Genomic DNA, 25,383 nt, shown 5'->3' with positions numbered 1-25,383 from the left:
TGGAATAATAAAATTTATTGAATGATGAAAAACTAATGGCAGTACAGTTAGTTTCAACTCTGCTGGAATACTAATTTTCTAATTTTTCTGTAGCAGAAAGTGCAGCAAATCAGTTATTCAGACAGTTAAACAAACTACTAATAGTTAATTTCTCCTCAAAAACTGCATAGTAGAGCAGTTGTACAACAAATATATAAATTTCTGCAAAACCCTGAAGAAAGAATTGATGCTTTCTTTGCTTTGACTCTGGTGGCAGAGAAGATCACCTACACTGGTCAGATTCCGAGTTCTTTTTCCCTTTTTTTCCACTCTGTAAGAAAGAATTAAAACAAATCTTTAAATAATATACTAGACATGACACTTTGTATCTGCTACTGCAGATTTGTATATTAAAATAGTATAAATTAACACCAAAAACTATGCTGAGTTAAGCTGCATACTTTAGTTAAATTATACAGATATTATAGGACATAAAACCATCTGAACATGAAATACTGTTATATAAATTAAAACAATAAAAGCACTTAAAGGATGTATAACTGAGATGCTGACAGCAAGGGATAAACCCACACTGGCTGATTAGGTTTTTTTGTTGTTTTTTGTTTATTTTTAATCCACAGATTTTGTTTAGTTTTTTTAAAGGCATCCTTAGGTTTCAAAGAGGTATTCCATTAAAAACTATGCCTCATGTTATTACAGACAACGCCGCAAAAAGTACTAAATAATAATCCCTGCAAGGCAGATGAGAGAGTTTTTCTAACACAAAACAAAACAAAAAAACCAAAAAAACAAAACCCCACAAAAATATAAAATCCCAGCCAGCCAAACAAAAAACCCCAAGGTGATAAATTAAGCAAGAAATGCAGAAAGACATGAAAAGATAAACCTGTATTAGACTGGGGAGGGCAGAATGAAAAGAGCAACAGAATAAGTGATTCTGCATTAATTTCTGAGTACATAGCAAGACCTATTTTATGTTTATTTTATTCCATTATTCTTTGAATCCTGTTTATTACAATTAACCACAAGTTAAATTTATCTTACTCAAAGTAGAAAAATACTTAATATTCACGAAGCCACAGATGGGAAGGGAAAACAGAAAGACTGAAGCTGTAAGTCAGAACAGCGGACTAGATTTGACAGGAGATTTACTTTAGTTTCAATTAGTGGTATGAGCACTCAGCTTGTCTGTAAGGGACTGAACAAGCACATCCATTTGTCAACAGGTGCGAGACAGTTTTAAGAAGCAACATGATCAATCACGGTAATGTGACAAAGGGAAAAGAAATTGACAGGAGATTATACACATACAGCCCCACTTAGTGCCAGCCAAAGAATCTGATGTAATCAGAAATTATTTGTTGCTTCAGAAAGAAGTATTATGGCCTAATGAGCCACTTTTCACAAAATTGTCTAATTCCAACATGAAGTGTTGGAACTTGAAATAGGATAGCTTGCCAAAGCCTACATGGCTCTGTAGAAAGTTCCATTATACACCACAGACTGTCCTTGTAACCTATACAAAAGCTGACAGTCAAACCAACCGAAGAAGAAACCCAAGAAAAACAAAGAAACAAAACTAAAAAAAAAGTGTCAAGTCATGCACAAGTACAAATCCTTAATTGCACATACTGTCACTCTTAAAACCAGTCAGAATGTTAAGTAGTATACAGTTAATGCAGAAGTTAGCATGAGTTTCATTAGCTGCCAAATTGAATGAACAAAACAGCACACGCACAGTCAGCAGGACACCACTGATCTTATCACTCATATTTAACACAACTTGAAGTGAATCTTCAGCAGAGTTTCAGCTAAAGACAGGACTACCATACAGAACCAAAGAAATAATTATGGCAAAAAAAGATACGAATTCTACAGTCAGTCATGTTACACACAGAGTTACACAATGAAACAGCTTGCTGCTTCAAGTATTTTTATTGACCAGCATAGTTCAATAGTAAAAAACTTAGTACTGTTTTAAAACTACATAACAGGTGGTAGACCTCAACCTGCCAAAACTGTGTTTTAGTTTTGCTACAGGTGGTTTTTGTTTGTTTTTCTTTTGTTTCTCTCCTACAACATGAACCACTAATTTAGCTGGAATAATTAGAGCTGGTAGATCAATCTGTTTAGAGCACGTTACCTCCTGATAGATTCAGCTACATATAGAACAAGTAAACTTGCAAACATACAAAATAACAGTACCTGATATTTTGTTAATTCTGCCTGCAATTGTTTCACTTTGGATTTTTCTTGCTCTAATGCGGCATGAAGCACAGTTACCTAAAACATACAGAACATGAATTTATAAAGTATCCTTAGCATCTGTAAATTTATGTAAGTCTATGTTGTTCTCCATTAGTACTGCGTAGGCCAAACAGGTAATACATGCAGAATTCAAGAGCGACTACCACTATCATTATTCATTAACTGAAAGTACAAGTAAAATATTCTTTAATTATTTTTATTTCCCAGGCAACAATTACTGGTTTGTCTGTATAATGATACAGAAAAGCTACGAAGTTAGAAACACTTCTGACTTTAGAACTGTGCATTAGTTTATTTCATCACTTACCTGACATATTATTACACAACACAGGTGAGCTTATTACATCACCCTCACCAAACACCACCATATTACCTGTAAGACATCTGGACTATCCAAAGGCTTAGGACTATATAGTTGCTGCAGACCAAAAACTAAACCTGGAAGTCATGTATGCTATCTACTACAGTGACTTGCCAACTGACGTGTCTTAAATAAAGGTTGAAATGTAACATTTTTTCTTCAAACTAGTTTTCTTTTCTGCTTCATCCTCCCCCCATCTCTATTGCCATGTTAAATAAACAGCACCTTTGAAAGACCCATGACATTTTACACTTCAAAATTCTTGCTTACCTGTACAGTCAATTCATTTTTGATAATTTGAGATTCATCAACCTGTAAAAGTATTTCTGCTTTGTCTTTCACTACAGAGAGAAAGGTACAGCATTAGGATCTTTCAAAATATACAGGTCTTCATCTGCAACAGCAGTGTGACATTGCTTTATTTCACTCTTGTGTTACATCTAAATAACATTTGTCTTCACTAAAAGAACAGTAGATGTTGTGAATTAAAAATGATCATTAGCTACCAGTGCCATTAGCTGCAGGTTGAAAAGTTCTGGACATTAAATCCCATCCTTGCTTTACTTGTCCCACAATTCATCCATTAGACAGCATGGATTTTAGAGATTTGCATTGTGACTCAAGTTCAGTCCTGGAAAAATATGTGGGGAGCTGCCTTGATAATTTGAGACATCTGAGAGGTAGGGAAAAAGCAGGGCCTCACGATACAAAGCAAGACCAAACAAAGATAGTGGCAAAGCAAGGCCTGCTGCCAGAAAAATAAGGATGAGGCAAGGCTCACAGCCAGAAAAGACAGTGAGGAATCTGGAGGACATCTGCTCTGAACAAAGAGATTATGTATACTATCAACTCTTGGGTTTTCACAGGATGTTCTCTTGTGGGAAAATGCTATAAGCAACATCTGTAGCTAGCAAGACCATGGTCTTTGTTTACTGTATCTTGCTTTTAAAACAACCCACCTTATCGTGATGCCATGTTTACTCTGCACTATAAAGGAGCACTGCTGAAGAATAAAGTCAGACACATTGCCACCAAGTATATGTCTCACCCGGTCTCAAATTTTTCTCCTAATTTTTTCCTCTCTGCATTTGCAAGAAAAATTAATATTGGCAATGGATCAAGATTTTGGATCTTAAGTTTCACAAACAAGCTCAATCATAGTTATGGAAACTTCTATTCACACAATTATGGAAATGTTTGAACTATTTAGCTACTGTCTATGAAGTTATCTGTGGATAATGTAAAATCCTCATTAAGAAGAAATGAAGCTTTTCGAGGCTCATTTCTGCCATGTAATTCTGCCCAAAATACAGAATACTTAGTCTGTAGAAAAACAGAAAATTACTGATTTTACAGTATGTTACTATTTGGTAAACAAAGAATTTTTTTTTGTTCAGAACTTCACTTCTTTCAAGACTAAAATATTTCCTCTTGGCTCAAACAGTAACAGAATTCCAAGCTGAAATATGCAGTGTCCAACCAATGATTGAACATTTGAACTACCTTAGACATGACATAGTTTTTGTAAACATAAAGAAAGAATTATGCCCTTTAGCTGAAAATCTTACACCAGACAAGAAACTACATTCAAGAGCTAAATTAAGAAATTGAAAAACAAAGGCTATTTTTAAACTAAATTAGTGTGGCTATTATCATAGACTCAACATCATCAAGCATGAATAGGAAAATTAAGGGATAATTATGCATAATAAGTATAAAATATGTAAATTATAATATATATAATATATATTATTTTAAAATATAAATATATTAATATAAAATATATATTAAAATATAATATAAATATATATATATATACATATATATATATATATATAATTCTTCCTCACTTTTCCAACAAACGCTGAATCATGAAGACTCTGAATAGTGTTACACTTGATGTATAATTCTTTGGTTTATCTATTTCTATTCATTGTGAGGCAAAAGAATAACTTGCATTGGTGTAGAATGATGCTTCCAGCAGTTCAACCACAGGTTGCAAAAACACACACACTAACAGTTTCCTCAAGTGTGTCTAAACAGAAACTGTGATGAGATCAGTCCAGAACAGAAAGCTGCCACATGCAAAGGAGTCCAACTCAAAGAACCACTGTATCTAGAATGTAACTGAACAGCTTATATTTCAAAGAATAATCCCAGTGCACAACTGATTATGTCATTATATATTATAAATACAGTAGTGTGGTCCACTAAATACAAGAGTCACTGCAAATTATTAGCTTTATAGTTCTTTATAGCTGTCACAAATTGTTTTTTAAAAACTGCTTTGAAAACTCCTCCCACATTTTAAAAAGAACATTTAGGTTTCCTGATAAAACTCTCTTACTTTCACCTTCTTGCATCATCTTCAGAAGCTGTGCATTTCTTGCTTGTAGTTCTTTATACTTTGCCTGTGTAGAAAAGACTGAATTATTACATGTATACCCTACCAAAAAAAAGTTCAATAAAATAAACACAACTACTAAGAATCAGACTTAAAAGTCTAAAAAGATTACTCATGCAGAGTAAGAATTAAATCGCAGCCAAAGAAAGGAATACATGGCAGAAGTGCTTAATTACTGAGAGACAACAGAAAATGGCAAGCACAAGGCTGAAAGCAAAATACAGTAAGAAAGTTGTGTCAGTGCACTACTATTGCAGGAACCACCATTCAGACATGCCTCAGGGAGATAGGCCTGTTGCATCAAGCACTTCATTTCATGGTTTGTCTCCTGAAAAATTACAGCAATGATAATGCACTTTCCTAGATACTGAGACAATATAGTTTGCCATATTACTTCACAAATAGGGTAGGACCTTACTGGTCTATAGATTATTTTATTCAGCAGTTGTTATTATAATGTTACAGTTTCTTTCCTTTTCATTTGTTTACAGTTTACTACTCAAGAACCTATTTTTATGGTTTTTCCCAGTCTACAATATCACCACACTTTCTTCACAGATCTTTTTTCTTACTTGGCCACCAATGTCAGTTCTAGCAATGTCTCTTAGGTGTAAACTTGTTTTTTATGTCACAAGTGTTTTCATACAGTTTTCTCTTGTAGGTTCTAGAAAAAAAATGTTTAATTTCAGACACACCTTTTCTGCAATAAAGGAGCTAATATATTTCACTCTGAGTATCATACCAGTCCTTGAGAATAATTAACTTATATTAAGCCAGACCTTTCATAGCCACCTAAAACTTATATTAAGGTCTCTTTTAAGTTCATAAAATCAATCAGATGTATCAGTATGAAAGGCTTTATACTTTAAAATTTCACCTGAGAATTTCAACATCTGTACCCAGTGAAAACAGATGTTAACAAAGTTAATGGCTTTATTATTATTACATGTACAAATACTTTCAATAAGAAGAAAACTTTCAATCTGTCAGTCTGCTCAGTATACTTAAGCAATGAATAAAATTAGCAACAGAATAATTTAAAATCATTTTATACTGGTTAACTGTATTTTTTTAGAATGCCTGGTCCTCATGGATATTTTGCCCTTTTTGCTAAGATAACATCTAGTGCTAACCTGGACTGAAAACAAGGTGACAGAGCTACTCCGGTATATAGCAATACCATGTAATTATTAACAAGCAAATATTTTTTTCCTGGTGTACTATAGCATATGATGAATCTGATTTCCAGTTTCACTTGTATGTAATGGGAAAAGATAAGAAAACACAGAACTTAGTTCTTATTACACTGCAGCTTTAAAGAAACTTATCTTAAGCCTGCAAAAAATACTCAACAATTTTTTTTAACCACTTCATATTGGACTCTATCTACACACACACACACACACACACACACACACACAAATGTAGTTCTTAAGTGCAAGAAAAGCTGAGTAGAATTGAAACAATAAATAGATTGGAAAAGACTCAAAAAAGTCCAACTGCCTGGTCAAAGCAGAGCTAATTTGCAAGGCAAATCAGGTTGCTCATGATCTTAATTTTTTTTTATTTGTTTACCATAAAACCAGCAACACTAGAGAACAAGTAGTGACCAAATGCCAGATATGAAGTTTATTTCTGGATGATTTGTCTTGATTCTTTTGAATCCTTTTAGGTGCTTAACTGACTTACCAAAAAAGATTGCTTTATCTGGTACTGAAGAAATAATTTGTTCTGTAAATACATTATGTGTGGCCAGTCTCAAGTATCTCTACAGATTTGTCATATTTTAATAGATGTTTTTTTTAAATGTATAATAATGTTTTGTCTCCTATTTGAAGGTATAAGAAGCTACATACCTCCCACTGAGTTATTGTATTTTTCAGTTTCTCAATTTCCGTATCTTTCTTTTCAAGCTCAAGCTTTAGTTGTTCTGTTTGTTCACCTTTCGAAACACTCTCCTATAAGGAAGAAAACATAACTTTCTTAATAATTTTGTATTGTGAATTTAATTTTTATTCATTAGACCATTTTTGATCAAAACTAGTGAGGTATATAGATAGCAAAAGGGTAAGAAGCACAGTAATAAATACTGCCAAAAATTATTCTGATGACAAGTAATTTTTTAAACAAGGCACAAGTCATTTGAATACCTATTCAGCTAGATAAAAATATTATTGTTGTAGGTTTTTAATTCTTTAATATTATCATGCTTTTGATTTGTGCTTTCTTCTACTCAGGTGTTCCTTTCTGATCACTGAATAACCTTCATTAGGCAAACTTCCTCCCTTCAGAATGACTGCTGTTTTACGTGCCTGGTTGTGTTCCTGAGATGTGCAGTTATCTGTTTCATTGCAATCAGTAAGCTGAACTCTCCTTTTCTCTCTTTCAAGTATTCTGTGAACGTCATCTTCCAGCCTGTTGAAAAATCCTTTATCATGTGACGAAGAATGGGAAGAGTTCAGTTCCTGTCAAAAGTAAGCACCAATAACATATCTTCCTTTACCTGTAAGTTGATACTGAGATAGAAATCAATGTTTAAAAAACAGCTTAACTCAGAGTGAAAGCATTAATCCTAGATGTTGCACCCAGAGAATATGAGACCAAATGAAGAGCCTAGAAACTAACCGTTAGCCTTTAGCTGATGATGAGATTGCCCAAAAGCACAAAGTTGGAATGAAATAATTTTGCATTACACTAATTTAGTTTTTATTACATTGTTAACTACTATTTTTGCAAAAAGTGAAAATGTTCAGGCTGCTGTGCAACATAGTAGCATCACAGTGCTTTATCTAATTTGCTTCTCTTTTTTGTAATACAATTTGTACTTTTTGACATGCATTTAAATACAATAACTTCAGACATATACATCTATTAAACCTGCATCTGTGAAAGTTTCCAAATTGAAATCAGTCCATTTCAGAATGTGTAGCTGACTGTCACTACAGAAAGTTCCAAAATAATTAAATTCTAAACAAAACTGCTCATTGTTGGGATTTCATTAGGTGGTTTTGGTTTTTTTTAGTTAAACTAGTTTGAGTACGACTTACCTCATGTTTTTTAGCAGAGTTATCTGAAAAGAATAGAAAAAAAATTACATCAATAAGTTAATCATATCTTGTACAGCTGGCTATTGAAACATTCTGAAAAATGGTAAGAAAACTCCAGCTACTGAGGTTCTTAAAGATTAACTCTCAAAGGCACAATAAAAAGTAATTACTAAACCATAACCAGCCAAGATTATTAACCATGTATTATATCAGTTGGGTTTTTTTCACAGATCTTTTATTAGACTATTTAAAAAGAGGAATTCCATATTCATTTGCTTTATTTAAAGTGAAAGACAATGTCTTAGGAAGAGATACTTAAGAAACAAATAAAGAAACAAATCCTTAAGTCTGTTCAGGCTTTTATAGCACATATCTGGCTGTACTTCTCCATGCCTTCCATGCTTTCCAGATTGCTCTGCTTTCAATCTTTTTTCCTCTATTCAGATTACCTGGAACTAATGTGTTAAATACTGTAGATTTAGACAAAAACATCCTTAAAAGAGAAAACCTTTAAAAAGAAATTACTTTCTTCTTTTAATATCTGTCTTGATTCCTTCACAAAAATTCAGACTCTCTGCTCTACAGACACAGATTATGGAATTTTAAACATAAATAATGCATATAATGAGAATATACAATTTATTTCAGTATTTATTCATCCTACCGAAAATCAGTATCATGAAGCAATGACATTGGCAAACAATGACTTTCTGTTACCCAGGAAACAGAAATTCAGTCACCTGTGAACTGCAAACTTAATGAAATAAACAAAAAAACCCCAACACCTTAGATGAAAAATAAGTCATATTAAGAGTGTTTGAGGCCACCACCCACCCCAGTGGCACTACATGAAATTGTTTTCCTTAATCTCTCCTTTTTTACTGATTATCTAACTAGCCCATTGAATTATAACAAACAGTGCTTTTAGACTTGATAGGACACACTAACTGCAACTCATTTACTGTTAGTTTAACCACCGTATTAATGAACAGAGACATTACTTTGCATTTTGCACACTCAGTATGACAATTCCAAGTAGTACAGCTCATATGGCATGGTAAGACATACCTACATTACTGTCTGACTGGAAGTCTTTCAGAGACACAGTGAGAGGTTTGTCTTTTCCTTTCTGGTTCTTTTTCTCTTTCTTATTCACATACTTTGACTGAGGTGAAGTATTTTCAACTTTTTCATATTCCTAAAAGAATAAAATCCCACTGGTATAATTTTCTTCAATACCCAAATATTTTTCCTGAGGCTTTTTAAGGAAAAAAAACAGCGATAACATACTAAAGTTTCAGATTGGTTTACAGAGTGCAAGACATGACCAACAATTAAAGATCAATTCTGTTTGCTGAAGTAAAGTTTTGCTTTTCACAAAAGAGTTGATGAACTACCAGCATAATACTTCCTCAATCACCTATATCAAATTTTAGCCAGAAATTCAGAAAGTGTGATTATACTATAGGTCAAGCACTGGAAGGCAGAAAACTACAGAAGTTAGTACATTAATTGAAAAAAAACAGTTCTACTGTACCTTCTTTTTATTCACAAAATACACTTACTCATTCAATAAAAAGTCAGAGAGCTATCAGTGTGCAGCAATACTCTACCAGATAAACTTGGTCCTACTGAAATTAGACAGGATAGCCATTTGAGCCCAAGTCCCAACTCCACACACATCTGCATTAACATTCTTAGCCAATGATCAATATCCCAGTTGTTAAAAATAATTTTAAATACTAATTAATTATATATTTTAAGGTTAAAAATAGTCTTCAATGTAAATAATATTAAGAAAAAAGACTCATGTAGAAAGCAAAACATGGAAATGAAGTGCTTTTATTTCTATAGAAACATGATTTCTTCAGCATAGTTACATACTGCATGTTCTAAATATATATTTAAATTATTCAAAGGTAATTCCAAAAAAAGTCTACACATTACACTGTGCTACTGTGCCTGAAGACTGTCTTCTCTTTAAAAAAAAAAACCTTTAATATGCAACTTAAAAATTTATCCTTGGCTTTCAAGAATTTTAACTCTCTCACCACTCAAAAAAGGGAAACTTAATGCAGAGATATTTGACAAAAGGGGACATACAATTTCTTTATGATGCATAATTATACTTAAATTAACTTATTTTTATAAATTTCATTAGCTCCTGATATATTGCAAATAAGAAGCAAATTTCCTATTAGAAATTTAAAAATTATCTAAGCATACTTTTTAGAACAATTCTTCAGTGTTCTGTAAGAACTCTTCAGAAAACAGCATCCCAACCACGAAAGAAAATGTATACAGCATATTAGAACTATTTACATTCAAAACAGAGGTAAGATGTTACCAAAAATGCAATAATTCAAACATCACTAGCACTTCAAGATGTAAGGAGAATTCAGTGCTTTGATTCTCTGACTCCTCAAATGTAATGGATTTTTATGAGAAAGGGTGGAATCTCTTGTACTCTTAAAAAATGTCATCCCATTCATATGCCAGAAAATCGAAAAAGTAAAGCTAATTTTCAACCTTTTCAGGCAAATAAGAAAACAGCAAACAAACCCAAACCACCCAATACTATTATACGTGGCTTCTCTCAAATCCAGTTCTCTGAACTCTAAAGTATCTGAACAGTGTAAGCAAACAATTTACATTAAAAGAAAATTATACTTTCAGGAAGGTATTTCGCTTTCTTTTTAAAATTCAAGCCTCAATTTGTACAGCTTTTACATCAGGATGAATCCTGCAAATACCTTTTTGTGCTCTTCATACTCCAGTTTGCTTAGCAACAGTGCTTTTTCAAGATCAGCTTCAAACATTTCAGATGTCAGCTAGAGAAACAAACATATTTCAAGTGACTAGGTTGGCAAAAAAAAAAAAAAAAAAAAAAAAAAGAAGATAAAACACAAAGACCACACTAAAAATAAAAACTTCAGTTTTGAGTGAGTTGCATATCACTCCAACTAGCAAAAACATAAGTTTCACTAAGTGACAGATAGTATACATTCTCTTGCCATAAGAAAAAAAATTTCCTGCTTCAGGCAGCTTTGTAATAGATATAAAATATCCTTGTAATAGATTTAATACAATAAGCTATGCACATGTTTATGTAACACAATTACCATCTTGATTATTTGTTTACACGAGATTTCTTAGAAATATTTTTTATTTTCAGTCAGAAACATGAACAGAAGAGAATGTTACAAGATGAAAATGGTCATTGTAGACCGCCAGAAAGCAGGCAGTGGGATTAACTGCACTCTCTGCTGATGAAACCAAACTGTGTGGTGTGGATCTCTACTATAACAATAACCCTATCATAATTTACTTATGTAGCAGTCATTCAGTTCAGGACAAGACTGAGTCTTTGAATATGGCTATACAAAAGGTTGCTACTTCTAGATGGCAGCAGAGTTAAGAACTTTAGATGTGAATATTCTCAAAACCAGTAATCTACCCTATAGTTTCCCAAGTACCTTCAGTCCTGCTTCTATGCATAGCCTCACTGTCTCAAAATTGATAGCTACAGGCTCACTACCACTTAAACGTATCCAAAATTCTAGAAACCACAGGTTCCTTTGCTTTGGTATTGGAAGTACAGAACCAATAGGCAAGCTCTGGAATACAACTAGTAGTAGTAAGATGTAAGAGGCTCATGCACAAAGCTTTTACAATGACTCTTAAAAGCTTTGTTGATGAAAGACCATGCTTTTACAATGGCTCTTAAAAGCTTTGTTGATGAAAGACCATGTTATTTATATAATAACTCCATTGTTAAGATCAATGTTGACAATCCTTTAAAGGAAAAGTGACAAGCAGTATGGCAATTTAGAGGGTAAATATGATGACAGGAACACTTCATGAACTGAGACATGCTACCTGTGGAGCTGACCTCTGAGGAAGCAGGGGGACACTGTTTCTCAGGTAGTACTGAATATCACCCTCTGAACCCATTGCAGTATACCATTTAAAACTTGCATCTTAATTTCCAGTATTGTATTACTGGTGGATGGAAGGATGACCATGAGCCAACAATGTGCCCTTGTGGCCATTGTCTCCTTCCTCTCTACTCTGCCCTACTCTAGGCTGCATCTGGTGCACATTCTGGTCCCCTCAGTTCTAGAAGGACAGGGAACTGCTTCAAAGAGTCCACCGCAGAGCGACCAAGATGATAAAGGGAGTGGAACATCTCCCTTATGAGGAAAGGCTGAGGGTCTTCAGCTTGGAGAAGAGGAGAATGAGGGGTGACCTCATTAGCTTTTATAAATATGTAAGGGGCGAGTGCCAGGAGGACTCAAACTTTTCTCAGGTGTGACCAACAATAGGACAAGGGGCAATGGTTATGAACTGGAGCACAGGTGATTCTGTATAAATATTTGGAATAATTTTTTCATTGTGAGGGTGACAGGGCACAGGCACAGGCTGCCCAGGGAGGTTGTGGAGTCTCCTTCCCTGGAGACATTCAAGGCCCACCTGGACACATTCCTGTGTTGTCTGTTGTAGGTGACCCTGCTCTGGTAGGGGGGGTTGGAGTCAATGATCTTTTAAGGTCCCTTCCAAGCCCTTACTTTCTATGATTCTATGATTTTATAATTACTAGACATGGGAAACTACAGAACTAAGAGGCTATGAAAAAACAATACAGGGACATTAGAACCATTCAAAGCACTAATGCACATTTCATGCAACATTGACTAAACAAGGCACCCCATCAAACAAACCTTTCAGAACAATATTATAGATGTGGAACAATGCTCTTTTACTTTGGAATACTACATTCTCAAGTCAGCTGGCCCTACACTGCAGCTGGTTACCTCTCTTCCCTGTAACCAGCTTCCACCAGTTCTCATCTTCATCTCAAAAGAACATCTTATCTCTACGCCCTACCACAGGGACCTGTAAGTTATAAGTACCACTTCTTGGTAATGTTAAGAGATGGGTTCTCTTCCTCTACCTTTTTTCTCTATACCTACCTTTATTATAACAATTTGTTCTTAAAAAGCTATACACTGACCCTATCAAGTTTATATTCCTAAAGTGGTGATAAGGATGTAATAAGCCAGTAAATGAGTAACAGCTTGTAAGGACTACAACACCCTCCATGTGAGGCTTCATTCTGTCAGAATTCAAGATTCTTTGGACTGGTAGAAGCAGGACATCACCAATAAATGGCTAAGACACTTGACTTTGGCAGGGTAATCCCTGCACACACATTTGTACCATGCAATATACCCCAGTGAAATTAGGGCAGTTTCAGCAGGATGGAACAGTGGAGATGTAAATAACCCTGCAGTCATGCTTTTGGTTCAGTCACTGGAAAGGAAAGAAAAGAGCTTGGAGCACAAACATCCTGGATTTTATTTCAAGTAGTTTAACAATTAAACTACAGAGGAGCTACGCAACTGTCTGTACCACTTCCTCTTGGCTATTTAAAGAATACAGCTAAATGGGTCATATTTTGACCCAGTGTAAGGAAAAACTACCTGTGGCCCTCAGTAATGTATCAATTCAGAGTCCTTGTGCTAAAATGGAACAGATTATTGCTCAGCAGATTTGCCCTTTCAGGCCTACTCCAAAGCAAGAGTTTAAGCTTCAGCTTAAAACATCAGGTGTTGTACCTTGTGTCAATAATGACCTTTACTGTAAGATCACAACTCCTTAAGTCAGAGTTATTATGGATTCTTCAAATTATAGTCTTACAGAATATAACAAATAATAATTTAAAAGAAGTGATATACAAAAGCTGTAACTTATTACTTCAAAAAAAACCAAAACAAAACAACATTGACTGCTTATCCTGAAACAGAACTGTTACGACAATTTGGGAAACAGGATTATCAACAATAAACCAAGTTATTATCAAAACTGTTCATGATAATATTAAAAAAAAAAAATCCAACCATAACTGTGCCTATTGAAAGCTCATTGTTCTTTGTTTGGCACAGGCCTTTACTTTCTAATTTTCATTTCAGGGTCACAAGTCCTTTAATGCTTTGTTAATAGGCTACAGCAAAAATCATTAGGGACTCACAGGCTTTTATAAATTCTCCTTAAGAACCTAAGTATACATGTGCTATAATTAAACTAAATTCATCACTATTTTCACTCATGTCCTTATTTCCTCCAGTATAAGCAAAAGCAAGCTAATGAAGTGCCTGCCGGTGCTGCAATACATAGTCAGTATATACAAACCATGAATTAACAGTTTTACAAGGAATCTTACTGATTATGCATGTTTTATTAACAATATTATTTTAAATAGTATGAGGCATGCACTCCATGTCTTATGCTTTATGATAGGACAAACATTTTGATTGCCATTCTGACAGAAGTGGCAAGTAGCAATTTCTTTTTCTACTCATCAGATTCCAATATTCACATTCAGAGTTTCTGAATAAACCTAAGAGTAAGCTTAAAGCAGTTTGGGCAACTTTTAGGAGCTCTGAGATTTAAACTCCAATGTTTTAAACCACTTATGAACCAAAAAAGTTCACTGTAACCTTTATGGTTGACTAAAAACCTATAATGTCAAAGTCATACCAGTAACTTGAAACAAAGTCTAATTATTTTGTATTCACAAAATATCCACACTGCCATCTAACAGTGGCCATGCCAGTATCAACCATTTTCCTGATGCTCAGTGTAGTGAAAGGAAAGTTACAGTCCACAGTGTACCTCCATTCTTTACGCTCAGTCCACTGTAACCACAGAGAGCTGTTCAAAGTGAAGCTGTGCTGCAAACAGTCTATTCTTCAACCTCAAGAGCTGTGACAGCATTTGGATTTTCCTTTGTCTCAAAAACAGGACAGTATCTTTAGAACTAACTACTGTACGTTACAATTACTATAATTGCTCTAAAGTAATTTTAAAAATAATGTCAAGGTAACTTCACATCTTGTATCTCAGTAAAATCCAAATTAGTAAAAACTGATAACTATAGCTTATAACTGAGTTTTCTTTGTCTGAAAATTTCATCACCTTGTAATTAGACTATAAAAATTTTTTTACCCATAATAACTCCTTCATGCCACAAAGAATAAAAAAAACCTTGAAGTACTGAACAAAGCAAATCTGTACCTGAAAAAGTTACTCTGAAGTTAATTAGATCTGGAAATTTCCAAGAGGATTATTAGGTCACTGTTCCACTGCTAGCACACCCATCTAGAAGCCTACAAAATTAAAAACTTGGCTATACTCTGTTTAAGGAGGCATCTATGCCAAAGCATTAGCTTCATACAAAACAGTTAAGGACAGTATCCAAACATCCGACCTATGTCAATACAGCTCTCTGTATCATGTTTTATTTAGAAAAAATAAGCAGTTCAATACTGGGGTTTTTTTTCGGTGAGACATAAGTTGAAAATTTCTCTGTAATAGAATACAAAGTTCTAGGATAGAAGTTCAACAAGTTTTTGAAACACTTTAACTCCATCTGCTGCCACTTACTGGTAATTTCCACTGAAAAAGTCTGTGCAAAGTTAAATACTCTAGAAGGCATCTTCAAGCATAACAACACAGTCCAAAATACCAGCCATAGTGAGTGAATGCATAGCAGACAATTATTTTAATAGAATCTAGAGAAAAAGTGTACCAAAATATATCTTCAAGCTTTATCTGAAAAAAATGCACGCAAATTCCTTGTGTCCATCTAAAAGAGACAAAGTGCTGAAAAAATTAAAAATATTTGTATCATTTAGAACACAAGAAAATCCCTTGTATCAAAAAGGAGTATATTAAATGCTGAATTCAAGTTAAGAAACAAGAAGACTAATCTTTAAGCACTCTTCCTCACTGGCATCACAAAGACAGGAAACTATTGCATTTGTTTAAGGTGAAGATTATTTTACTGTTTTGGATTATGTACATGCTGCTGTGTAATTTCTGTTTGTGGTAGCTTTGGCAAGAAGAACCAAACTAAAACCATTGTATTTGCCTTCATACATGCACAGTATGTCTTTACCTCTGATGTATTTTCAGGCAACCCTATTAACAATATGATTATCAAAAGTGTTTTCTAACATGAAAAAACAGAGGTTATTGCAAAGACTACTCTAGTGTGCTAAATGACAATCAGCACTCAGAGTTCTCAAGTGTTCTTTGTTACCTAAAAAGGAATTAGTTCTTCATGCCTAACAGAACTTGACATGCCTGGTTTACTATGGATCCACACTGTGGATCCATATATTGCTCCATATTGCTCCATATATTGCTCTACTGAAACATCCCCAGCCTTGCTCCCACCACAGCATTTCACCATCCTTTAATGGCAGGCAGTACTTGTTGTCCAAATGGCATAAATTCCTCTTACCATACCCCACTATTAACAGTCCAGCTATGAGGTGTACAAAAAGCAGCATGTGCTGACTCTATACTGTATTTGAAAGAACATGTGGCCTGCCTTTCCACTGCAACCTTTCTTTTGTTGCTTTCTTTCCAGCAATCTCTCTTTATTCATGACATTTATGTTCACGGAGTAACATATTTCAAGAATGCTGAAGTCAGCTAAATACACAAAGCTGTACCTGCTCATCTTTTTGTCTCCACTCCTGCCACTTTTCTTCCTGAAAGTCCTTCTGCATTGTAGTGTGCAGTTTTTGTTCATGCTGAGATAAATAGCCTCCATGTGAGGATTTCTGAGGAAGCTTTTTAAAAGCAAGGTTTCTGAGCTGAAAAACAGTTATTTTTAACATTACTCAATATGTTGACAGGTATACAGAAAAAGCCTTAATGGACTAACAAAGGAATTCAGACACTTGTGCAAACAGACATGTGTGTGCTTTACCTTGCTCTCTAGTTTAAGACACATTTTTGTTTACTCATCTATGGTATGCACCATAAGACTTATAGAAAACTGTGGATCAGAAACACACAGTAACATAACATAAAACAGTGAAAATGTAAATGAATTTTGCCATCTGAAAATACTTTCAGCAAATCCTAAGTGATAGCTGCATCTGATAGATTTCATGCTGGATAAGGTACTGCAGTGTGCTCTCACCTGACCCGAATTAAATATAATGCCAAGAAAAGGACATATGCACAGACTGGGCACCAACAAACAGAGGAACTAGAGGTTTAGGTAGAACACAAATGATGTAGACACTCCTTGCAGTTTGTTAACAATCTAAGGTTAGTCATGTTTTAAGAACTAGCAATCCAGAGTTCTTTTTAATCGCTGCACCTCATGGATACAACAGTACCATCTGGCAGCTCAAAGGTACTCACTGCTCAAGCTGAAACACTGACACTCTGGTCCTTACTTGAAGTGAAAACAAAAGCACCAATACAATCTACTATCAATTTAGAGACAAGGATTCCTTATAATAAAGGCTCCTGGGAGAGAGAATGAAGATATAATCAGATGAAGATGCAACAAAAAGAAATGAAGTACAATAATAGTGTTCTCCTTAATAAGTGTCATAAGTCCTCCTTAGAATGGCAGTTCACCTAAGCTTAAAGTTACTTAAAATCAGACAATCAAGCAGATAGCCATTTTCCTTCCCCTCCTTAGAGTCACTTGAGATATTGCCTTCTGCTTTGCTACTGTCTTGCTGCCTGCACCTGCACTACAAGCTCTGTTTCTTTCCTCAGATCACAGTGCTAGCAAGAACACTGATGCAGATGATTCTGGTTTATTACTTCAGTGAAGTGTAGCCACAGTCCTGGTATGAGATGGGACATGCACAGCCTGTACTTGTGCCTCTGCTATCACAGGAGTAAATATCACTTCCATGCAAATGAACTTCTGTGTATGTGCAATGCATATGCATCCACACAATATTTTGATGGTTAAGTTTTGACCATGCTAAAGCAGGCATGAAGAAACATCAGGGTATGCTTACTGAAGACAATCTAAGAAGAATAGCATCTAAGCTAAAAAACCCCCTTATTTAGCATTATTGCAACTACTAAAATTTTAAAGACTTTAAGTTTAATAGATACTAAAAGAAAAAAAAAAGATGGATTTGGCAGGTTTGTTTACTTAATGAATTTTGTAAGAGATGTCTAAGGTTTCAGACAGAAATATTATCTTGGATCATTTGCCAGACACAGCAATCTAGAATTCCAGTTCCCAGGTTGTTGAAAAAATTCCTTCAGTTTCACTTCTAAATTTTCATTTCAAAGGCTTAAGACTCCCAGTGTCAGAAAATAACCACTGTTCTTCTCCCTACCCCTGAATTGACAAAGAGCAGATGGAAAAAAAAAGGGGGGGGACTCTGGTTTTAGTAGGCTGGATTGATGAATAAACATGAAAATTACAATTTAGGAAATCAGATTTTTATACTTTTCAGACATAGTAGGTAGGTCTACCTCCTACAAAGAAAATAAAACTGTAGAAGTACCTCTAAATTTCAAGATGTTGGCTATAAATCTCTGAAAACAAGTGGTTTGTAGAAGCACTTTTTAGAAACATAGAAGACTATTTAGAAAGGTCATTCCCTTAATCAGAAATTATTCAAGTGGTGCTGTCAAAGTAAAACTTAGCAATTTATTCTCACTTGAAGTAGGGAGCATCCTGCTCTTATATAAAAGAATTCTTAATACAGCAAAAAAAAAAAATGCAGTTGCTATGACTAAGGAACATTTGTTTAATAAAAACAAAACAAAACAATAGCTTTAGGGACAGCGAAAAGAAACTGTCAAATAACAGCCTTACCCACTACTGAAAAGATAATCCCTTTACCTCATTTGCCTCACTCTGTAGCTGTTCTCTCCTTTTTCTCCTTTTCTTTCTTTTTTTCTCATTTGTAGATGATCTTCCCCCTGCAGCCTGAGATTTACCGGCACCTCGGCCACTTCTTCCTTTTCCAGGCTCTGAATCAGTATCACTTTCAACTTGTAGTAAAGCAAAACGAGATGCAGTGGTAGGAACTGAGCTGATTACAGTAGATGCCATTGACACACTGGAAATTCTACTGAGCTGGCTTCTTTTTAATTATTAGCTGTCCTGCAAAAGGAGCAAAGACATAAGAATGAAAACAATTATTTGACCAACCAATCAATAATTCCTATTTGTTAGCTGCAGAATTAGTATAAAAACTCACCAACAACACTCAGTTTTATTTCTTAAGAAGTTTTATTGTTTAAAGTATTTGAACAAGAAATATAAAAGGAAAGAATAATGTATAAAATAGTAGTACTGATGGATTATGTTTGATAGACAAAACAAGCAAAAGTCTCTAAAAGAAATTTGCCTTCATAATCTGAATGGAAAAAGAGAAAGAAAAAAAATATGGGAATACTGTAGTGCTCCAAAACTCCATCCCTGGAGCCTGACAAATGTATGAGCTGATAAAAAAAAGCAGGTAGATATGTATATGCAGGCTCCAATTTTGGGCCAGTAGCCTTATTTCTTATTTTTCATGTAATATTATTTTGTTCCCAAGCCACTGCCCTCCCAAGCAGTGTCCTACACAGGAAGGTGAACTCAGCACTCTGCTGCATATTGTTCTTAAAACTCAGGCTCCCCTATTCTTAACAGCATAACAGAGAGCATGAGTTTGGGGTTCTTGTTTTTTTTTGGTTGGCTGGTTGATTGGTTTGTTTGGCTGGTTGGTTTTAATGGCTAGAGATGGAAGGGACCTTAAAAATAATCTAATTCCAACACTCCTGCATGGACAGAGACACCCTTCACTAGATCAGGTTGCTCAAGGCCCCATAGAACCTGACCTTAAACACTTCCAGGGAGGAGGCAGCCAAAGCTTCCCTGGGCATGCTGTTCCAGTGCCTCACTTCCCGCACAGGGAATTTTTTCCTAATGTCTAACCTAAATATCCCCTTTTCATGTTTTAAACCATTTCCCCTTTTCCCTTCACTACATGCTCGGAAGTCCTCAGACTCCTTCAGCTCCTTTGAGCTCTCCTCAATCCTTTTTCCTTCCAACCTGTATTCATGCATGGGATTGCATGATATGCAACTGGGGGGCAGGAGGGAGACAGAAGTGGGAAACACATTTATGCCTTCCATTGCCACCTGTACCTTTAACCAATGTATATATCCCCTATGAGAACACTCCACAACATACTTTGTCTAGTGTAAAAGCTGAAGTTTTGGCAGAAGAATATTTGCCTAATTCCAATTTTTATATGCAAAGTTTAGTGAAACAGGAGAGGATTCAAAGAGATGTTACTTAGCAGTGATGAGAAATTTAATAGACAGCAGACATCTAGCAATACTAAGCAATTATGACAGAGACATTTAGTGAAACAGTAGATAATTTTTGAAAGCACTGCTTCAGTGGCATCCTTAGTTTGGCAACTGTAAACATAAGAAGTTGAATGGAACATGAGAACCTATAGAAATTTCAAGTGATTATTTTTATCTCTAAATTCTAGACTTCTACAAGGACAAACCTGTAGATGTGATCTAAAGATGCTGAGCAGGAAATAATGTCTTGCTAGCAATGCTATAATCAAAGGTCACCATTGTGACCACTACCCAAAACCACTATTAAAAAAAAGGAGTATTTATTTATTTATTTCTCAGAGCTGAAAGAATGAGCAAATAGTACTGTTCCAAGTTTACCAAAAACAGAAGTTACAGTGAACAGCATTTTTCTCATTCTATTTCCCTATTTCTTAAAAAAAAATTAAATTACAGTTATTCTGCTTAGGAGCTTAGTCATAGGTGACAAATATTGTGCTATTACTACTAGAACATACAGTAAATTACAAATCAAAACTCAGAGAAAAGATACAACTTCACAGAAAAATAGCAGCAAAGACAAGCACTCAGTCCCATTACAACACAAATCTGCAATATTGGGTGGTGCTCTTGGCACTACACCAGACTACAACAGCCTTCATACTAGAAATTTGCAAACTCTCTAATGTATTTGACTTAAAAATCAGTTAGTGCACTACAGGATGACTCTTGTCAGTCAAAAGCTTAGCACTTCTAGTCTCTGTACTATATATTGGTTTTCATAAAAATAGATGAACAGCACAACACAGTCTAGAATAGCTGTTAACATTGCTAACTCAGTGGGACATTTCAATATAGTTATTCATACTACAGCAGGAACTTTCTCAACACTTGAAGACGGATCCAGTGATTCACTGAGGTCCACCACCAGCCATGCTTCACATTTTAATACCACACCTACAAGTCTGACAGCCAAATTTTACTGACTGATATTTCAGTTCCAACACATAACGCTTCCCACACCTGCACAGGAGACCAATGGGCTACACAGCTTTCAGCCACGTGTAGATTCTTGCCACCCCATTTACAATATTTTTTCCTTTAACAAAGCATTCTTGTTTGTGTTGTTTTTTATTACTCTAGATGCAAGCAGTCTTAGAAAATTAAAACATCACAAAACCAGAAAGTGTTAAAATATCACACAGTATTTTGCAGTTCCACAGATCAAACTATAATCTGAAAAAACATGCCAACCATTACAGTGCTTTCAAGGAAGAGCCTGGCAGTCAGAGAAATGGTACACAGCCAGTTGACAAAGTCTATGTGTCTGAATACAAGAAAATTCCTTTCCTTAAAGAGTACAGCAACAATCTCCCAAGAGGAGCAAAACTAAGCAAAGCATGCATGTGGCATCTAAGCAGCTAATTAATACATCAAGTGAGACTGCAGGTTAAAAAAAGTCCAGCAAAAATACATCAGTACTCTAGGGTTGTTCTGATGTGTGTACACTTCGGAGGAGACTTTAATCTACAGAGAAAGTAACTAACCCTCCGGTTTCACTTTAATACAAAGATCACTGATAGTGGATTTCAAAGTTGCAACATGACAGCATTGATACACAAGTGGCACCAATAAATGACCCAGTTTCAAAGATTTCTGCTTTGCAAATTACTAGCAGACTAGCAGCTGCCTCTGCAATGTTTCAAAATCTAAAGTTTGAAAAAAAACAAGAACAGTTTACACAATCAAAATGACATGGTATTCAGATTCCTGTATCAACAGCATGATACACCACATAACTTCAATGCAACAGAAAGAGTTTATTACCACTAGCAAGTAGCAATCGTTTTTGTGTTCTACTCATTCCTACATACTCTTCTATAAATAATGTCAGCCAACAGGTATAGATTATTTTGGAATTTTATACTAAATCAATAGATTATATCAAGTTGATTCTATTTATGAAACATAATTTAATACTTCGCCTTGTCTGATACAGTAATATATAAGCAGAAAGTGCTTACCCTGCCTTAAGTTCTTAGTTACAAGAAGACATATTTAGAAAGTTAAATTGTAACATGATTGAAAAGGCATCTTTTTAACTTCAGTTCTCTGAAGGGTACTAAGTGCTAGTTCAGAAACATGAAACTGCTGCATGGCCTGAAGAACTTCAGTCTAGTTTTAGACATGATGTAATAACGATTGCAGTAATAACAGTAACATATTTATCTGGTGTTACCATAACTTCAAATTCCTTTTGTAACAGTTACATTCAGCCACATGCTGCAGGTGAAGTATCATCTGAAATACATGTTTTAAGAACATTACTGCAAAATGTCCAAAATACTTATTAAGAGAAGTTTCACACATGTCCACAAGCTTTTGTTTGAACTTCAGCAGCTTCCTGGCCTGTGTGCAGCTTTGCACGTGTGCATGAGTTAGCATTTAAATGCCAAGCACCTTTAAGAGGTGAGCAGCAGATCAGAATACAGGAACCTCTAGTCTAGATGCTAGTAGCACAACCTTAAGTTTCTGCGAAAAAACATTACACCTTTAAATGTGACACTTCACTATTACAAGGAAAAAAATGAAGAGCCCCCAGAACGTAACCCATTTCCTACTGAACCACTTTCATTGGCAAACTGCTGATAAAGATGCAGATTTTAGAAAACTTTGAAAACAAGCTACTTCCCCCATACAATCTACTCGATTCTACCACTAGAAAACATAGTTATGATAATCCACGATCACTGTAAGTTCTTAGCAAACATCTGAAGTATAGACTATGTCAGTACTTGGTTTGTAAACTGAAACAGCACTAAAATACACACTTACAAATGAAGGAACATGTCCATTTCCTTACTGGCACAAATCAACCTTTGCCTTTTCTACGTATAATATATTAAAATCATAGAATGTTTTGGGTTGGAAAAGACCTTAAAGATCATCAAGATCCAACTCGCTGCCCTTGAGCAGGGACATCTCTCACTATACTCATGAGGTAGCTCAACCCCCCCCCCAACCTGGCCCTGAACACTTCCAGGGAGGGGACATCCACATGGGCAACCTGCGCTAGCGTCTCACCACTCTCATAGTAATTTCTTCCTAATGCTTACCTAAATCTACTCTCTTCCATTTTAAAGCCATTGCCGCTTGGCCAGTCACAACACACCATTGTAAAAAGTCCCTCCCCAGCTTTCTTGCAGGGCCCCCTTGCAGGTACTGGAAAGCCACTATAAGGTCCTCCCTAGAGCTCAGCTGAACAACCCCAACTCTCTCAGTCTCCTCTTCACAGAAGAAGTGCTCCAGCCCTCTGATCTTCTTTGTGGCCCTTCTCTGCACTCGCTCCAGCAGCCCCATGTCTTTCCTGTGTTGGGGGTTCCATACCTGGACACAGTATTCCAGGAGGGGTCTCACAAGAGCAGAGTAGAGCAGGAGAATTGCTTCCCTTCACCTGCTGGCCATGCTTTTGACGCAGCTCAGGATATGGTTGACTTTCTGGGCTTCAAGTGCACAGTGATGGCTCATGTTGAGCTTCTCGTCAACCAATATCTTTAAGTCCCTCTCCTCAGGGCTGCTCTCATATTGATATTTGACATTTTGATCATTGCCTCCTAATTAATTTACTGTATGAAGATCAATCTGTTTTTTTCTTATGACTGCATTTATAAAACTTTTATACAGGAGGTCCTCCCAGTTGGATGAGCTCTCTCCATTTAAATTGCTTTAGTTTTATGCCATGTGATTGAAGCTATAAAGATGCATTAAGCTGCACTAAACCAGTAAAATTACTTCCAAGTCATCAACTTCAGTTTCATGAGTAATTTTACAGAAAAAACAAAACAAAACCAACCAACCAATTGGTTAAGAAATACTTGAAAATTAGAGCAATGGCATGCACTGGACAAATAAGTCCATAGCAGGTAATGGGTCTTGCACAGTTTGAAAGAGGAGTGTGATGATTTTACTCCTCTACTTGGGAAAAATTGATGTTTTTGAGGAAGGACCATTTTTAAAATTCAGAATTAAGTTTTAAAGTGACCAGGCCAGTCTGACTTTAGTTTGAGCATAGAATGCTGCCTGACAGTATAAACTTTCTTACTCTTCTTCCTGTTCAATCCAACCCTCCTTCAAAAACAGGTAAATAATATTAGTTATGCTTTAAAATTAGGCACTTTTACCTAACAAACTTGGAAACTTTGTGCTCGATTTACTGCGTATGACTAATACAACAAAAACTACAAGCCTTCTTGGACAGCAATACATACTAGTTACCTTACATAACCGAAACATCTTCCACGGAAAATAACAAAGAGGGAGAAAACGCCAGTTTGGGGGAGAGAAGACTGTATTCCTGGTCCCATCCTTCCCCGCCTCCCGTCCCCAGCCCCTCGCCGGCCCCAGAGTCGAGCACCGGGCGTCAGTGGCCCCGTTAGGCAGGAGGCCGCGCAACTCGACGCGTTCACCACATACGGGAGGCCGAGGCGAGCCTGGGCGTCCGTGCAGACGCTCAGAAGCCAGGGCAGCGTGCGAGGGGAGCGAGGGAGCTACCCCGGGGCGGCAGCGGGGCGGCCCTCGCAGCGCCCCCCGGACCCTTAAGCACCTCAGCCCTGCGCCTCCCCCGCGCTGGGCCCACCGCCCCGAGGCTGCCACGTTCCGCCCCCCTGCTCCAGGGGCACCGCTCTCCCGCCGGGAACCGCCGAGGCCCACTCGGGACGAGCCACTATGGCGCACGACCCCAGCCCCGGCCCCGTCTGGGAGTCCCCTTCGCCGCCACAGGCCCGCGGCCGCCCGCTTCCTACCGCGGGTAGAAGGCGCAGCAGGTGGGAGCGAAGGGCGGGCGCCCCCCGCGGGACACTGTCTCGGGTGGTGGCGGCGGCAGGCAGAGGCGAGGAGCGCGGTCGGGTCGCTGCCCCCGGGCGGGCGCTATCAGGGTCCGGAGCGCGGGCGGGGGCCGCGGCGCGCAGCGCTGCCCTGCGGTTCGTTTGTGTCCCTCGGCCGCTGGTTGGCCACGCACCGCGGTGACGCAGCGCCACAACGGCCGCCGGTGGGTACGGGCTCCGGCCGGGATCAGAAAGATGCGCGGCGGGGGGCGGGCCAAGCCGGCAGGGCCGCCTCCCCTGAGCGGCCACTGAGCCGGCGCCGCTCGGTGGGCACCG

The 25,383-nt window shown here is 36.7% G+C and overlaps 1 protein-coding gene across 2 annotated transcripts; it reads right to left on the bottom strand.

Annotated features, from left to right (window-relative positions):
• GKAP1 (G kinase anchoring protein 1) lies at positions 1 to 25,383 on the bottom strand. Of its 2 annotated transcripts, none has more exons than XM_030467938.1 (12): positions 25,027 to 25,383; positions 18,765 to 19,028; positions 16,603 to 16,746; positions 10,834 to 10,911; positions 9,149 to 9,278; positions 8,081 to 8,103; positions 7,346 to 7,498; positions 6,890 to 6,991; positions 4,977 to 5,040; positions 2,900 to 2,970; positions 2,206 to 2,283; positions 1 to 310 (listed from the first exon to the last, which is right to left on the bottom strand). In XM_030467938.1, exons 2-12 carry the CDS (start codon positions 18,975 to 18,977, stop codon positions 263 to 265), a joined length of 1,104 nt encoding a protein of 367 aa, XP_030323798.1. In that variant the 5' UTR covers positions 18,978 to 19,028; positions 25,027 to 25,383; the 3' UTR covers positions 1 to 262. The 2 variants fall into 2 exon arrangements, with proteins under 2 accessions (XP_030323798.1, XP_030323800.1); XM_030467940.1 differs by lacking the exon at positions 25,027 to 25,383 and adding an exon at positions 24,698 to 24,809.

Source organism: Calypte anna, chromosome Z, assembly GCF_003957555.1.
Source record: "Calypte anna isolate BGI_N300 chromosome Z, bCalAnn1_v1.p, whole genome shotgun sequence".
NCBI classification, from domain to species: Eukaryota; Metazoa; Chordata; class Aves; order Apodiformes; family Trochilidae; genus Calypte; species Calypte anna.
This window is presented reverse-complemented; position numbering and strand designations above follow the sequence as displayed.